The following is an 18,488-nucleotide window of genomic DNA, read 5'->3' on the forward strand; positions in this document are numbered from 1 at the left end:
GGGTGCAGGAAGTTAATCTGTGGTTTCCATGGGGACCCAGTGCAGCTGGACAGGCTTCAGATCTGATTGGTTAGTTTACAGGAAACGCAAGGAGCATGGCAGCACAGCTGGAGGCTGACTAACTGTGGCGTGTGCTCAAGCACACACACACACACACACACGTTTGTATTATTATATTTGTGGGAACGGTCCATTCATTTCTATGAGAAAAACCCTAATCCCAACAATGGCAACCTTAACCCTTACCCAGCCCTAACCTTAACCATGAGTAACCAAGCAAAATACAAGACTTTTGACATTTTTAGTTTTTTGATTGAAGTCACAGATTCTTATTAAATAAAATTTCCCCTTGTGGGGACCAAAAAATGGTCCCCGCACCACTAAAATAACAGGTTTCTATCACATTTGGTCCCCACAATGTAATATATACATAACCCACACACATAAACACACACACATACATACAAACACATGCGGCCTCACACAAAGAACTACACAGACACAGCCACGGGACACAGATCTGATGAAAGATGGCAGGAAAGTACGTTTTCTTCCTCCATGAGCTACATGAGAGAGCCCTGGAACCGCAGCCACCCGGGATTAAGGGCGGGGCCCCTGCTGCCAATCACAGGCACTTCCTCTGGCTCCTACACTGCTGCAGTTCTGCCATTGTCTGCATGGGTCAGCTTTACGTCTCTGAATCCGCAAGTGCAAACCTGAGGCAGGACAACAAGGCGAAAAACGAAAGGGCAGCAACCTCACACTATCAATACTGCAGGTCACCCTGCTTGTACCCCTGTGTGACAGGAGCATGCATTCATCATCAGAACCAGCCGATGCTGTTCTCTGTCTTCACTGATGCACTGCATTTTCATTTATCTGGACTTAACTCTATGTTACTTTGTCAAAGTATAAGACCACAGTTCTTAGCAATCTAGTTTCATGCAGCAAAAAACAGACACTGCCTTGCCTCCAGAGAGAATTTACGCTATTATAAAAAACACTTTTTTCACTCTGACTTGCGGATGCCCGACAATTGTGACTCTCTGGTTCCCCCTACTGCTAATTCTTAAATATAACATTTCGAAGTCTCTTCAGCCCAGTTTTCAAGCTTATTTCCCCACACCTAAAACTGAATCCGTCACCACTGAAAACACCCTGCAAATTAGCACAATTCATTTTTTTTTTTTAAAACAATTTAAGTTACATCACCATATGTCTCCTGGTTTATCTTATAAAAACATGTCAGCTTTGTAAATAATCGTAGCAACTTCAAAGGGTCACATTTTAGCCAGACACACAAATGCTTTTTGCGGAGATAAACTGCCCAGCTGCACCGTAATGGGTTTATTCCCATAATGACACACATGTTCAGAGTCATATGTCAGCCAGAGCTAAATTCTGCAGCCATCTGTTTGGGGTAGTTCTGAGACTAGGCAGGGCTGCCCGTCATAAACAGCAGCAAGCGAGAGGGACAGACACTCACTTTGCGTGAGCGTGTGGGTGTATAAATGCCACATCCTTCTGATTTATACTAATCTTGAAAATATCCCTGGAAGCACAGATGATGAAGGGACATCCTCAGCTGATAAATCTTTTAAAAACTTAAACAGATCACTGAGGAAGTGTCTGGGCTTTTCCGGTTTTAATGCATTGTGGAGATCAAATGTCCCCCACGTGCATGTCTGTCTGTCCGTGTCCTTGGGTTCTGCACAGTCAGAGTGTGTTTCTCCTCAGTTTCACCCCAAGTTGTTCAACCAGGCTTAAGAGCACAGATTCCAGGAGCCACAGCTAAGCCAGCCCACATTGTGCAGGGTTCGCTGATACTGAGGAGCACCTTGAAGAGTCGAGGTCAGTATCACCACAGAGAAAGTGAACGACGGCTCCTGCATCTCAGCATGACGGGAACAGGGATGAAATAAAAACGTAAAGTGTGGACACTGCCTAGAGCCCGAGGATCCTTGGGGCACAACTGGGATCTGACGCCTGCCACTCACCTGGCCTCAGGCTGCATCTCCTGCGAGGTCGGTTCAGAGGCGCCCTCCGGTGGCTTGTCCCCTGAGGTGCCATCCCCAGCTACTTGCGTCTCCTCAGAGTCACTGACCGCAGGGGCAGAGTCTGAGCGACTCTGCAGCTCGCTCTGGGCCAGCGGTGCGAAGCCGAGCTCTGCGATGCTCTGGGCACTCTGTCGAATCTGGCCTTGGATCTCAGGTGTGAGCGTGGGCAGGTCAAAGGTGAACACAGCCTGGCTGGAGACGAGCAGGTCTTCGCTGTCCAAGCTGCTGTAGGACGTGCCCTTGGCACGGTGCGACTCCACGATGCTCTCAAAGTGGCGGCTAAAGCTGTCCAGGCCGTCTTCTGACGTCCGTCTGGGGCTGCCCACCGCGATAGGTGACTTGAGCGGCACCGGCTCATCCGGCTGGCTGTCAAACGGCCTGTGCAGGGACACAAGGGGCCAATGGGCGCACTGGCCATAACTGTCTGCCATCTCGGCCACAAAGAACTAGTGTCAGACTGTAAATACTCCCCAGTCACTTCACGGAAATAAAAACAGATTAAAATAAACGTGGAAATTATTGAGCTTCTAAATGGAAGGAGGGAACCTTGCTGTATTTTGGAAACAAATTGTTTTTTACCTCTTCCGATGTGTATCCCCAAGCTTAGAGGCATTTCAGTTTGCCGGTCCTGAATGTGTTTGTGCCTGCCTGCTTGTGCATGCATGAGTGGGTGCGTGTGCGTGTGCGTGTGCGTGTGCAGCTCACCTCCGCAGCAGCAGGCTGAACACCTCATCCTCTTCCCTCGTGGCGTGCTGCCTCTTTCGGTACCCCTGCATCCTGACACTAGCCCAGCTGACCATCTCTTCCTCCTCCTCCTCCTCCTCCTCCTCCTCGCCATCAGTGCGGGCATACGGTGCTCCGCCCGGGGGGCTGCTGCCAAAGGCAGAGTCAGCCTCCTCCTGCTCAGCCAGCACCTCGTCGATGTCCGTCTCGCGGTAGCAGCGCAGCGGCACGGCATCCAGGTCCGTCTCCGAGTACTTGAGCATCCGGCGAATGATTCCTGTCCTGGGTGCCGGGTCGGCCGCTGCCGGAGGGGGTGACATGAGCTCGACCTCCACGTGCTGCACCTCGTGGTTCGCCAGCCGTAGGCAGGCGTCTCCTCCAAGCATCTGTGGGGGGGGGCGCTTGAGAGGCAGAGAGCTGGGCGGTGTAGGTGTAGGTGGCTCACTACAAGTGCCACTAGAGGGTGTCAAGGAGGTGTCTGGGACATCTTTAGGAAAGAAGCGTGAACAGTGTGAGACTGCAAGACAGTTTTTATGCAGGATGCTTAGTAAGAAGGCTGCATGACATAAAGACCTGTTTAAAACTGTAACAGGGAGAGGCTACTGCCACATTTTTCATCACAATGTCACATTTTCCCACACAGGACACTTTGCATAGGAATTAGCACTGTGGGAAGATAATGAGCATGACCTTCTCCAGCAGCAGTGTGTCAATGCGGCTACACTCCACCTTTGCTAATCTGCAGACGCGAGCACCTAACCGACGTCACAGTGGGGTGCTTCTGCACGTAATTGGATTACATTTACATTGTAAAGCCAGCAGCACACTCCTCGAGGACAGTCAACGGGGAGGGAGGGGACGGGGGGGGGGGGGGGCGGTGCAGGGCAGTCAGGCAAGGTGCCAGATCCAAGCCAATCACAGAAATGATAAAGCTACCTTTCGTCCCAGAGATGGCGCTGTCCTCTGGTGACATACCGAACAGAAATTCCCACTTGGCACGAGCGATTCGTAGAGAGTGCAAGGAGGGGCCAACTGGAGAAGAGCCCCCATCAGACTGAAACACACATTTACACAGAATCAGAAGGAGAAAGAAAGACTATGACTAATACATGATTATTTTGTCAAGACTCTATTTTGCAGTGCATCCCACTTGAAACAGAAAGATCAGCCTAAAAACTACATTTTCTTGCATGTTGAGTAACAGTGAAGGTGAGGAAAGACACAGGAAGGAAAGCAGCGTGGGGGGGTGAGCGGCTCACGTTCCTCTTAACCATCTGCTTCAGCACATGGGGCTGCCAGCTCACAGCCGCTTAGCATGCAAAGCTGATCTCAGTGCAGCGATGGGACTGCTGCAGACTGACTGCAAACAGGTCACACAGGGCAGACCGTGTTCGGTGGAACCCGGGTAACAGACTTTGCCATGTGTCTGTCGGTGTGTGTGTCTGTGTATGTAGTTTTGTATTTAGCATATTGTGGGGACCAAATGTTCCCATAATGTAATAAAACTTTTCAGCCATAGGGACATTTTTCAGGTCCCCACAATATAGGCTTCAATTTCATAAAAATCTGTGAATCCAATTAAAAAATGAAAAATGCAGAAAGTCTTGTCTTTTGTTTGGTTACTATGCTTAATGTTAGGGCTAGGTAGGGGTTAAGGTTGTCATAGCTGGGTAAGGTTTTTCCCATAGAAATGAACGGATGGTCCTCACAAAGATATAAAAACACATGTGTGTCTGTGTGTGTGTTTTTGGAGTGTCAGAGGGACATCAAGCGATCAGCCGCACTGCGCACCTGCATTCCCGAGCTGGACTGTCCTGTGTCAGTGCTCTTCTGGCTAGACTGGTTGGACTCCGGGGAGATGCAGTCCCGGTCTTGCATGCTATTATCCCCATAGCTGCCAGTGATTGCACTGGAGCTCCGGGAGGACCCCAGACCAGAACTTTGATCCCCTTCTTTCATCTGGATGCTAGAGCTACTCTGGTCCACGTCTACAGCTAGAGCCCCCTGCAGGGGGTTCATTAAGACAACACCCTTCTTCTGCTGCCCAGCCTGCTTCGACAGTTGGCCCAGGGGGGAGGGATATAGGTCCTCTTGGTGGTCCAGTCTGGGGCTGTCCCATCCTGCTGTTATCTTCTCCCGACTCTGAAGCTGGCTGCTCAGGGCAGATTCCACATTGGGTGCCCGGCCTAAGCAGATCTGGTTGGCAGCCTCTGGGCTTTTCCTCAGCTCACATTCATGCTTGGAGATGTGCTTTCTGCTCATGGTGGGGGACCTGCCACCTCCCAGGTACTGAGAGGGTTGATAGCGGTTCAGGGTGGGACTACCAGCAGCATGTGGGACGTGATCTCTAACGGGGACTGACGTCACATCTGTGTTGCACCAGCTGGTCCTGTGTTGCTGAGCAGGTATAGTGGGGGACTCTGCGTTGTGGTTGTCTGATGGCTGTAGCTCACCACCTTCCCTCTGCTCTTTCCTCTGAAGGCCTGACGAGCCTGCGTCAGTCGCCGGTAAGAGTGGGAATATTCCTCCTGAAGAGTGTTCAGTACTCTGGGGGGCCTTTGTCAACTTGGAGGGAATGTGGTTGGGGATGTTCAAGTCGAGTTTGACATCCCATGGTCCCGGTGACCCATGATCCTTTGAGGGAGACTGCTGTTGAGTTTCCTGTGTTTGGCACTCAGATGTGGGGCTGTCTGAGCCTCGTAAAGAGGTTCGCTTTGGAGAGTATCTGCCCTCCTTGAAAAGGGTAGACAGTTTGGTGGCCTCCTCAGCTAACTTGCGGGCCATCTCAGGACTGTTAACTGGAGAGACACCCTTTCTGCCACTTAGCTGGTTTGTCCCCTTAGCCAGTTGGGTGGAAGAGTTTCCAGGTTTGAAGTTGACCCTGTGAACTGAGAATGGGCCGTTGCTTGTATCATGGTTGTGGCTCTGGCTGCCAGAACTTTGACTATTAGCCCTTGAAGACTTGTCATGCAAGGTTTTGGTTGACTTGAGCGTTGATCTGGGACTATCAGGTCCCATCCGCTGGTCAGGGTTTGTGATTCCCTGGGACACAGCTGCTTGCTGGGTGTGGGCAAAAAGCTTGTCACTGACAGGGCTCCTAGGCAAGGCATACCCGAATGTGCTCCTTTCCAAGTCCATCAAGGAGGTGCCTGCTAGTGTACTGTCACCACGCCCCAGGACAGGTGAGCTGGATCGAGACTGGCCTTGAGACTCAGGTTTGCTTCTGGGACAGTCTGGCACATTGTCTACTCTGCGGCAAAGTTCTGGTGAACCGAACTCCTTCATGGCACGGTGGGTGGCAGCTCGGGTGATGGACTCAACGGTGGCACAGGGAAAATTAGGGGACATGGTCTGCTGGGTTCCCGAGGCCAGGTTAGGGACCTTTGGGCTAGAAGGGCAAGAGGAATCTCTGCCATCCTGCCAGATGGGTTCGCTCAGCCTCTTCTGGTGGTGGTTGGGCATTTGCTTCTCCTCTGAAGATCTATTGAGGTAATTATTCAAAACACTCTGGGGACTCTCCACAGACTTCACACTGGCCTTCTCAATATAGCTGAAGGTCACAACAGACCTTCTCCCATCATCCACTCCTGCTACCACACAGGAACTGTGTCCCCTAGTTGGGGTGGTCGGGGTGGTGATCCGGGGCGAGGCCGTGGGGGACTGTGGGTCTGGCATGCTGTCCGATTCTGAGGAATGTGTACATACAAGTAAGTTCGCACCATTGGTCCTGGGATGCAGCAGAGAAGGCAAGTGACCTGTAGAGTCATAGTGCAATCTCTGCCGGTGAAAAGTAGAAGGCTCAGAGAGATCACCTGCTGAGTGCAGTTGGAAACTGACCGAGTGTCTGGAAGGAGATTTGGAAGTAGTGGGGTTGTGGCTACTGCTGATGCCCCTGTGCAAGGTCTGTGGGGAGCTAGGGATAGACGTGTGTCTGTGGTGCTGCAGGACGTCTGCTCTCTGTACTATGGCAGGGTCTGCAAATTCCACATCCGCAGGCGTGTGGGCCTCCTCCTCTGGAACTGAGCACACCTCTACATAGAGCTGAAGGATCTTCCCGCCTTGGGACATGGCCTCAGTGACAGTAGGGCAAACCTCCAGTCCTTCAGCTTGCTTTGTTCCCTTTGCTCAAACTTATTTGGTTCCCTTGGGTCCTGTTTTTATTGTTGTTCTTGGTTCTCCACTGTGTCCAGTTTTTCGTGTGCAGACACCACTGGGGGAGAGTGCTGGAGAACTACAGGCCTGGGCTTCCTCCCCGACAGGCCCCTCATCTTCATCCTACCTGTCAGGGCAGGGAGGAACAGACATATCAATTAGCAGTGACAACACACCCTAGTGGCTGAGCATTTCTAACCATCTTTTGCAGCTGATCTACTTATTGGTTTCTAAAGAAGCTTTTCATTTTCTCATAATACCTCACATACTTTTATGACAGTAGGTCAGGGACCACTCTGTTTGGACATGTAGTAGTATGAAGCATGGGTGGCAGAGGTGGTAAATACCGGCTTTACTGCAGATAAGACAGAGGGCTTATCCTTAATCTGTCCTCCTTATACTCCCACACATGGCGTATACCACACACAGCCCAAACCACACATGCAGACAAACACTGAAGGATCATAGGAAAATATGCCTGAATTTCAGAGGCCTTTTTGTACACAGAACGTTAATATTTACTCACATCACCTACTTCTGTAAAATTGAGAAATGAAGGTGGGGAACTATTAATGTTGCTCAAATTGCTGAAAATTACTGCATGATGGTAGCAGGCAGAATTGTTGATGTGGGGCCTAAAGGCTAGCAGTGCAAAAGGAGCAATGATGTGGAATTTTGCAGGCCAAATTTCTTTCATCAAATGAATGTACAAAACTGAGACCAGCTCTGGATTAACATGTCTACTGCATGTATTATGGCAAGGCATGGTGTAGGCATCATCATCAGAGTATCACCATCACAACATCACTGTCAGAGAATCACCATCAGAGCATCAACTTCAGAGTATCATCATCAAAGTATCACCGTCAGAGCATTACCGTCAGAGCATCACCATCAGATTATCACTGTCAGAGCATCACCATCTGAGCATCATCGTCAGAGTATCACCATCAAAGCCTCACCATCAGAGCAACACCATCAGAGCACCATCATCAGAACATCACCATCAGAGCATCACATCAGAGTATCACCATCAGAGCATCACATCAGAGTATCACCATCACAGCATCACCATCAGAGCATCACCATCAGAGTATCACCGTCACAACACCGTCAAAGCATCACCATCTGAGCATCACTGTCAAAGCACACTTACACACAACTATAACTACAGTATTACATAAGTCCCAGATACATAATCATATTACTGGTAACCAAATAATATTTTACACATTTTTTCGCAATCAGAAAACATATTAACAAGTACCCAGACAATGCTGATAATGATGCCTTAACACTCGCAACCAACCACAGGCAAAGAACGAAAGCTTTGCTAAGATTTGTACAACTAGTATAATAATTAGATCATTGCTTGGCTGAAACATAAACCTGTTAACATAAAGGCAATGTCAAGGATGAGCTTTAAGCATCACTGGTTTTCAAAAATCATAATTTTTTTTAGAAAACATTATGTAAATATAATGTAGCTTCATTAAATTAATTATAATAAAACTAACTACTACTAAATCATTTAAAAGGTTTCTGTCTTTTTTTTGCTTGACTTTACATAAACATTAATGCACTAATGCATCACTGGTGCAGTGGATTCCACGTTTCAGTCGATATAAGATGCGCAGTGAATCACGGAGGAGAAGAGCAGCTGAGATAAGCCGGTGCAAACATATAAAACCATCAACGGGCCTAAGGACGGACTCAGGGGTCAGTGAAGTACTAAATACTGTGTGCTGTAAGTGCCACCTCTGAGCTTGCAAGATATGGGAGCTATTCTGGCTGGTCCTGGATTGACAGCTGCAAACCTGGCGCCTGCGCCTTTCCATGCTAAATATAGTCAGTCGTGAATTCAGGTGAAGGGGCTAGCGGCTGGTGTACAAACGCTTACGTAAGACAAGCCCAGAGGCCCTAGAAACATGGAATTAAGAATTAATGAATATTTTACTATCCACCCAAAAATGTATGTACAGGATACACACATAGAACAATGAAGAGATTCAACTTACTGTAAGTACATGACTTTAGACCACGGGAAGGAAACCCACAGGAACACTGGGAGATGCTCAAAACCCACACACTGAGAGCAAGAGCAAGAATGAAACACAGATCAACACCCACAAGGCACCACACTGCCCATTTTTTCTTGACAAAAATAAAATAAACAAGCAAACATCTATCACACCAATTGGTCTCCTCTCAGGATACTAAAACCTCATTCTACAGTTAGTAACACTCTCTCAGGTCCAGTCGTAGTTATGGGTAGGCCTAATGGGACCCAACAAGACAAAAGAATAAAGTATAAATGCCACCTCCCCACAGGCTCCTTTGTGGGCCATCATCATTCACTGCCTCTGCCTCTCTCTGCTTTACATTGTCCTTAAAGCTCACCCATAGTCTGAGATTACTCTCCAATCATCGAGTCATTTGCTTAGATGGCTGTAAACAGAGAGATGAAGTCCCAATTTTGCAATTTATAGATTCCTAGCAACATACCTCACTGCTATCTACTAAAAGAGTCGTTATTGCCCAGGAAAGATGGCAAAAGAGAAGAGGATGTAACATAAAAAATTCTACTAACTTATGGAAGCTGGGTCTGTGTCTGATTCCCACATAACAGCTGAGAGCTGTAACAGGATTATGGGGCTTACAGAGACAACACAGGACAGGGGAACCCTGCTCAGTGGAGGTGCTGTAAATACCCATTTCTGACTCCACAGAGCCCCTGGGCCCCTGCTGTCCCTGAGTTGACCCCCCCCCCCGCTGCCTGCATTGAAGGGGGCTAAGCTCTCTTTGTGTTTCATTCCTGGGTTTAGGATGAAAACAGAGTCCCACACAGGACACACAAACCAGAGCTCTCCCAATGCATTAATCTGAAAGAAAGTCTGCAGGCTGATGCACTGCTGTGGTGACTAACTATGGGACCGGCACACACCATCTGCACCCCCCGCTCCTCTCAAGGAGCTGCACGATGACTCTGCACCACAGCGACGCAGCCAACGCTGCAGGGCAGCACCAGCACCCGTGATGCTGGGCTAAACAGCCACTGCAGACAAAAACACTAAAAAGACAGATACCTATATACATTTGAGAAGAGGCCGACCTACTGATTGCTGCATTAAGCATGTTCAGTGAAACGTGTGCTGCAACAAACACACAGACCGAGAGGCACAGACACCTGAAAACACAGGCACTGACAGGAGGGCGATCAGCCCAGGTGTTTTACAGCACAGACCGAGAGGCACAGACACCTGAAAACACAGGCACTGACAGGAGGGCGATCAGCCCAGGTGTTTTACAGCTTACAGACCGAGAGGCACAGACAGCTAGAGACACAGGCACTGACAGGAGAACCCTGGTGTCTCATTGTTTACAGAAGGCTTCCTTATTCCCTGCAGGCACAATGATGGGGTCCTTCAAGCAGCGGGGGCGGCTTTAGTGTGCCTACCTATCAAGTGTCACTCCCCTAAGGAGTGACATGTCTGAACCCAATGGACGACACAGAAGTTGTGACAATGCTTCTGTCACCTCAAGGGGTAGGGGAGTCTTTGCACAGCAGCACATCATGTCCAGAGACAGAGACTGGCATAGCGAAGACTAGAGAATGTGTGAGCTCAAACTCTCCCTCTCACACCCACACATACACATATGTCTGTATTCATATCTTTGTGGGGACTCTCCGTTCATTTTTATGGACAAAACCCTAATCCCAAAAATGATATTTTTAGTTTTTTTTTTATTGCAGTCACAAATTTTTATTAAACTGAGTTTCCCCTTGTGGAAAAAATGTCCCACCCAAATAAAAGGTTACAGGTCTTCATCACATTGTGGGGAAATCTAGTCCCCACAATGTAATAATTACAAAAATGCTGACACACACTGATACACACACATACACACACTGAGACACAAAGACACACTCACGCTGACACACGAACACTCTCACACTGACACACACACTGACATACCCATGCTGACACACACATATACACGTGAACACACTCACAATGACACACACACATACTGACACAGACACTCACACTGACATACACACACACGCTGACACACACACTAACGCTGACACACACACATGCTGACACACACACTAACGCTGACATACACACAAGCTGACACACACACTGATGCTGACACACACACTCACAATGATACATACTCACTCTGAGACACACACTAACGCTGATACACACACTCACACTGACACACACACTCACAATAACAATGACACACACACGCTGACACACACACACACGCTGACACACACTCATACTGACACACACAAACACACACGCTGACACACACTCACAATGACACACACTCATGCTGACACATACACTCGCAATGACACACGCGCTGACACACACACGCTGACACACACACGCTGACACACACACACTGACACACACAAACACACACGCTGACACACACACAGACACACACAAACACACACGCTGACACAAACACTCGCAATGACACACACACTCACAATGACATACACACGCTGATACACACATTCTCAATGACACACCCTCACGCTGACACACACACTTACGCTGACCCATACACACTCATGCTGACACAGACACTCACACTGACACACACATACGCTGACACACACTCACAATGACACACACACGCTGACACACACACTCACAATGACACACACACATGCTGACACAGACACACACTCTGACACACACACTTACGCTGACCCATACACACTCACGCTGACACAGACACTCACACTGACACACACACACGCTGACACACACACTCACAATGACACACACATGCTGACACAGACACACACTCTGACACACACACTTACGCTGACCCACACACACTTACGCTGACACAGACACTAATAAGAAGACTAAAAGTCCTCCTTTCTCACAGTAACCAGACTCCCTGCCACTGCTCTCCCCCCCAATCACGCATGCAGAGGAACCCAGACAGCCCAGATAACATTACCTCATCTGACTAACAGTATCTGTCCACACATCCAATCCAGAACAGCAGCTATGGAAGCACTGAGGACTGACACCCCTCTCCTTCCCTGCCCCAAGTCAATGCCTTTTCTCCAAGGTCTCAGTGCTCCTCTCTGCACTGCTGGCTCATCAATTCTGGATTTACGCCTCTTCTGTGACTTAACGCCTCTTTTTTCCCCCTTCCTTACCTCTGACGATCTATCAACATGTCTGATCCAAGCTTCGTCCCCTGGCCCAACTGCCACTCGAACCATACAGCACCGCCCCCGGCTCAGGATATTAGCCAATCCTCACAGCCCCCCAGTCTCACAGCAGTCCACCCAGGCAGTGTAAATTAGCCTATTTAGGCTAACAGATGGCAAAGAGTAGTTCAGCTGTGAGTGTCTACAAAAGGAATAAGGTCAGAGGGAAACCACTCAGAGCAAAGCCAGTGAAACAGAGAGACGTGCAACTCACCTTAAAACAAAGCCAGAAAAAATATGTAACCCTGAGCACTGGCTGTCAAAAAAATAAATCACTCGACAAAGAAAAGAAAATGATTACAGTCTTCATATCTCACAGTCCCCAGTTCAGCACCTCTGCAGCCCCTTGGGCTGAAAAATCCTCATGAGCCAAGCACTCCAAACAGCCCCAAATGACAGAAGATTAAAAAGGTGTTTCTGTGTATTGCCTGTGAATTCTCGCCCTAATGTTACCCCCATTACCCACAGAATCAGATCACATGACACTACGGTGGTACCATTACATTGACTGAGTATTCATTACAGTTCAAGCGCCAGGCCAAGAAGACTGGGCTTAGCTGAACTGGCAAGAATCCCAATGAGGCAGCTGAGTACCACCCAAGTGGCAAACCTGACCCGTGGCTGTGCGTTGCCTGAATGAGCCATCAGCATACAGGTGGCCGAGGAGAGGGCTGCATGAGCTAAGGACAAAACCATGAATAATGAAGCACCGTGGCGGGCTGCTGGCCAAAGAGCATGCTGGGAGAAGCAGGGAGCGGGCACCCTGGCATGCGCTGGGCAGAAAAACACAACACAGGTGCTGAGACAAGGCCAAAGCAGCAGCTAATGTCCTGACAATGTTGACGATCACTGGCAGAGTGTGTGTACTCTGAGCAAACATGCAAATAACATCTATTTCTCGCTAATACTCTTAAATACACTTAAAATATAGTGTCTACACTAGCGGCTACTTAATTAATCATTCGATGTAAGATATTTGTAAAATCAATCATTGGACAATTAAATAAGTATGTAGTGTTGTGGGGACTGAGACACTATATTAGGTCACTCCTGCCTTCAGTCATTAGACTGTACCACTAATCACCCTATGGCGGGGGGAGCTGTCTGAATGGACAATTACTGCATAATTCTGTGCAATAATTTTATATGACATTCTTTGCCGTTTCTAATTTGCTGTTGCTGTTTATTGTGTCTATTATTTATTGTTACTCTCTAAATGTATTTTTACTACCAAAATGTGTGTGTTCAGCTACTGTAAGCCTGCAATTTCCCTCAGGATTCCTAAGATATCTGTTTATGACTTTACAACCATCCACTCAAGAATGTGGGTCTTGGTGAACTCAGGGGTACAGATACACAGGATCTTATGGATTGGGCTCATTTTATTGTTTGAGTATCACAGACAGCACCCTTGTCCTACATTCATACTCTACATCAGGTGTCTCAAACTCCAGTCCTGGAGGGACAGAGCCCTGTGTAACTTCCCTGTTCCAACACAAATGATTCAGCTCAAGAGCTTTGTGGTAATTAGCAAAAGTACATCAAATAATAAATCATAATTTGAAGTGTCTAGCAGCTAAACAGGCATTTGAAGTTCACCTTAGTGTTTCTGAGGCTGGTGGCTGAGGCTTGATTAGGATCCTTCTATGCTGATAACAGTTGTGACGCAAGCTTTGAATGTTCCCACATAAGATGGCTTCCCATAGGGGCCTTCAGCTCAGTAGCATGGCCAACAGGCGGACAGCAGCGGTGACATCAAGTGTACGTCACACAGCGTCCGATAGCTACGTGAGGAGACCGCCTCCAGTTCAACACGTGTACCCCCTCTGCAGGAACAACCTTTGCCTACTTAAAAAGCCCACGTGCCCCATAAACGCCATCATCTTAGAAATTTATCTAATCAAGAACTATACAGTCGCAACCAAGAGGGCTTGTGCATCCTTTGGAATGTTATGTAAAAAAGCCTCTCTTCGGACAGCACTGATAGAGAAGGTCACTGAAAATAACTGGGGTATACAGCTGACCTTTCCTTACTAAACTCTAGTGCTGTAGTTCTCGAGACCGGTCTTGGTCTCGACCCTATTTGGTCTCGGTCTTGTCTTGGTCTCGGACATAGCGGTCTCGATGGGATGGGGGAAAAAAAGAGAAAACAGCACATCCTCACAGAACAGTATCATTATTCATTACGCGCCTCAATTCAAATGCAACCAGTCAGATGCATCTACTTTAAAAACGTTACATTGTATACATTTTCTCAATGGACACTGCCAGTGCACAGTCCACACACTTCATACACATCGCATGATATCGAAGTCGGCAAAGAAATGTTCCAAAACGTCAACCATGCGTCACCATGTCACATGGTACAAAATCTTCGCGAGAGCAAGACGACTTGAGACAGACCGTGCAGCACAAACTGGAACCGCCTCCATGATGACACAACTTTGCCCTTATTGGCTGAAGATTTTAGTCACACGCATGACGTTTGTATCCCAGGAAGTTCCATTGCTTTATCTGCTATTTCTCCCGAAAAGCACATAAAGCAGTGAGAACTGGTTTCAGTTCATTTACCTGGTAAAATAAAGTTTAAATAAATTACATAAATGCTCTAACAGTACAAGTAAGTTAGTGGTTTATTTATTGTTAGTTACTGTAATGTTTTGCTGCTTTATTTGTTTAATCGTCCAATCTGTGAAGAAGGCATGCAGGTGATATTTGTATAGATTTATCTATACCCTTCTGGAAGTGCTGCCATTGCAGTCAGGTCTCACAGACTACGAGGAGTAGAAGTTGTCCGACTTGGCTGCAGTCAGTTTATACTCCACCCCTGCAGCCGCCGGCAGATCGCGCTCCATGTTGCGTCAGCTGCAGACAGACCTAAGCCCAAGTCGAACGCACCCATTGCATCTTTAAGGGAGGATGGGCAAAATTACAACGTCGTCGGTGATTGGCTGTTGTGCTGGCGTTCAGTAAACCTCTGCTCGATAAGCCATCGAGTTGTCTGTCTCAGTGCATTCTCTAAAACGGAGAAAATTTGGTTGATCGAGTTTTATAGTCTGTGTGTATCAACGTGATCGTCCTTATTTTTTATCGATAAAAAAATTGAGATCGTTTTATCGCCCAGCACTAATAGCATTCTCTTCAATTCAAAGCAGAGGATCATTACATAGCCGTATTCATAGCTTACCCGAGGCCTCTCTCCCTGGTATAAGAGACTTAATATGAACATCTTTCTGGTACATCCTATCTCTTTCCCTTGACGAGGTCTGATAAAATGGTTATAGGAGAGGATTGCTGAGAATATTATTTTCCATCAGGCCTCGTAACTATGACAAATCTGGGAGATTTTAAATGAGAGACATATGGACATATGGACAATATAATTGAAAAAATAACATGAATTTGATTTAACGAGTAATGACACTTTACAGCAATGCCTTTTTTCTCTACAGTTGATCTGAGTAATGTGATGTCCATTCTAGCCCTAGTCTGTTTTCGGTCTTGATCTTGGTCTTGGTCTCGACCAGTCTTGGTCTTGGTCTCGCCTTAGTGTGTCTTGGTCTTGGTCTTGGACTTGGTCTTGGTCTTGGTACCCTCAAGTCTCGGCAGTGTCTTGGTCTTGATACCCTCCGGTCTCGGCAATGTCTTGGTCTCGGTTTAGGCGGTCTTGACTACAACACTACTAAACTCACAAAATAACATGTGAGCTTTATCCTCAAACACAGGATGTTTAAAAAGTCATTTAAAGAACCGTTTAATGATGGGCCATGTGACTGCATAGTATACTCTCCATAGTATGGTAAATGATGTGGTCGTCTCCTCCTCCTTCCCTCTGAGAGACATCAACCACAGTCTGGCTCTCTTGCTAATTAGGACTAATGAAAAAGACTCATTCATTTCACCACTGAAACTGACCCGGCTTGGTATCGACAATAATAAATGCTGTAAGTACCAAAAATGCCGGGATTTTACAGAACTGAGAAAGACAGCCTCTTCAGTTCCTAAAGTTTGATTTTCGTCCAATTAAATTATAATATTCTAATTGCATAGTTATGCTGATCGCTTGAAGAAATGATGGAGCCTCTGCAGTTGCAGCAAACAGCTGCTCGGTTTGGGACAGTCGCTGCATGAACTCGCTGGCTGACACGTCACCACGCATTTCCTTCAGCTCACTGCAGTCTGCTGTGAACTAACTCCTGTCCCCGAGTAACACATTCATCGTCGAGTAGCCTGGTGTTCCTGTGATTTTGTCTTTATATAAAGCGCATCTTTACAAGCTTCAGGGATCTCAGTCTGGTAAATAACAATGAGCCTTCACTGCATCGACCTGCAGTAGCGTCCTTTGAAACACATTAAATCTGTATATGTTTGGAGCACATGTAATGGCTTATAATTTAATTAATCACTGTATTATTCCAGAATCAATAAATGTCAGTTGCACGCCTCTCAAAGGAAACAGTTTCACAATACTTTGCACAATAAGGTGAAAAGCTGCATGGATTCTGAATTCTGATGGGATCCAGATACCATGTGAGAGCAGCAGAAATGCTGAAACACTAATAGCGGCTACAGAGCAGAATTCACAGCTGAACAAATGGCAGAAACGCCTGCCAGTCCCCCCCCCCCCCCCCCCCCCCCGCCACCACCACCAGCCCGCCTAGGGTTTTGCCACTCGGCTGTGATTTTAAAGTGAATAATATTCTAAAAAATAGTACCCATTGAAAAGGTTTACACAGAAAGAGAACTCAATTTGCCACCCATTGTGTTAAGCAAAGACCACTTTTACTTCTCTGCAAACAAAGTAGACTTTTAGTAAAAACAGCAGACTTCTGATGAATTCTAACAGCTTTTGCTACGTGTGAATTCTTCTCACATAGTGGAGCAGATGGATAGCCTGAGCCAGTTTTGCAAGTTGACATGAAACTGATCAAACGGATCCCACTATAAGAGATGCAAAACTGCAGCTATTTACTCTAGATTACAAGCCACTTCAACTGCACAATATTCTTTTGTTTTGTACAAAGTGACCAGGGATACGCAGCAGACTTAATTTGGACACCAAATCAATGGTGGCATCATCACGGGCAATGCAGTGTCACATTACACAGCGGTGTCAGGGGGCATTATTCCAGCATGGGCAGAAATGAGAGAATCAGAAAAAGAGAGAGAGAGAGAGAGAAGGAAAGAGATGGGGCCAGAAAGACAACAAAAAGGAAGGAACGGCATAACCAGATACTGAGAAGGACGGTAGAACATGGAGAACAAAAGAATATAAAGAGTAGGAAGAGAAACAAATAGAGAGTAGGAGGAGGAGAGCAGCGGCAAAGAGGATGCAGCTTCCAGTTCCGGTGGTAAGACATGGGATCGCTGGTCAGCTGACCTTATCAGGCTGAGCCCCAAGAAAACAAGAAAACAGGCCATCAGTCAAAACCCTCTGCTGTGGCTTTCGATTCAGACTCCTCAGCCAGCAAACTGACAAACCACACTGAGGCAATGTTTAAGAGGCCATTCCCAGTCGGAAGATGGATGGATGGATGGATGGATGGGTGGGTGGGAAAATACAACTGCATGCAAGTGAACTAAATATGTTGTGCTGATGGTGAGTGGACAGCAAAGACAGATCGGGCAGGTCGACACGGTTCTGGAAAAGCAGAGCTTCACTGCCATTCCTCTCCCCCAGTGGCACGGTGGCGCAGCAACCAGCAGTCGTCGGAGATGTCATAGGCCAAAAGCCAAGTGCTACACAGCTAGCCAGGTCTATAACTGGCCCTGGGCAAACCAGCAGACTCATCCCTTCCAGGAATGCAGTAAATGATGCCAACCGTAACAGTAAACATGTAGCACACGATCTGCTAAACAGCGAGACATGTAGGACATGAGTCTGAATCAGCCCCCGGCCCCAAATCCTGTCTTGTAAACCTACAGCTGTGAATCTTATCAAAGGCTCTTAGAGCCAGCTCCCAACAGGAAGCGACAGCCTTGTCAACATGCTAACACTCCACTACAGAAACTCTGAGTCACAGATGGCAAAACGTGCAATCTGGATACAAGCATTGTAAGTTCAAACAAAACATCAGCCTCCAGAAGATTGTTTACAAGGAACAGACCTGGATGCTTTACTCAGGAACAGTGTTTTGTAGGTACTTTTGAGACAAAATTTAACAATTACCAGGAATACACTCTGAAGAAAATGTTAACACAATACAAAAAAGCTAATCCTAAAATTATATTTTCAATTATTCCTAAAAATCCAAGTATAACGTGTCCCTTTCTACTAAACGCTAAATTGTACATTTAAT

General features: G+C 47.2%; 1 protein-coding gene across 7 annotated transcripts in view; it reads right to left on the minus strand.

Annotated features, from left to right (window-relative positions):
- psda (pleckstrin and Sec7 domain containing a) overlaps positions 1-18,488 on the minus strand; it is a 40,718-nt gene that overhangs the window by 21,364 nt on the left and 866 nt on the right. Inside the window, exons 1-6 of one of the 7 annotated variants that reach the window (XM_023804114.2) lie at positions 11,931-12,114; positions 8,951-9,021; positions 4,572-7,059; positions 3,717-3,834; positions 2,763-3,267; positions 1,998-2,435 (exon numbers count right to left, since the gene is read on the minus strand). In XM_023804114.2, coding sequence (XP_023659882.2) covers positions 1,998-2,435; positions 2,763-3,267; positions 3,717-3,834; positions 4,572-6,848 — 3,338 coding nt within the window. In that variant the 5' untranslated portion in view covers positions 6,849-7,059; positions 8,951-9,021; positions 11,931-12,114. Of the gene's footprint in view, positions 1-545; positions 692-1,997; positions 2,436-2,762; positions 3,268-3,716; positions 3,835-4,571; positions 7,060-8,950; positions 9,022-11,930; positions 12,115-12,135; positions 12,178-18,488 lie in introns of those variants that run through there. The other 6 variants (XM_023804130.2, XM_023804139.2, XM_023804122.2 and 3 more) reach the window with 6 other exon arrangements.

Source organism: Paramormyrops kingsleyae, chromosome 3 (genome assembly GCF_048594095.1).
Source record: "Paramormyrops kingsleyae isolate MSU_618 chromosome 3, PKINGS_0.4, whole genome shotgun sequence".
Taxonomy (NCBI): Eukaryota; Metazoa; Chordata; class Actinopteri; order Osteoglossiformes; family Mormyridae; genus Paramormyrops; species Paramormyrops kingsleyae.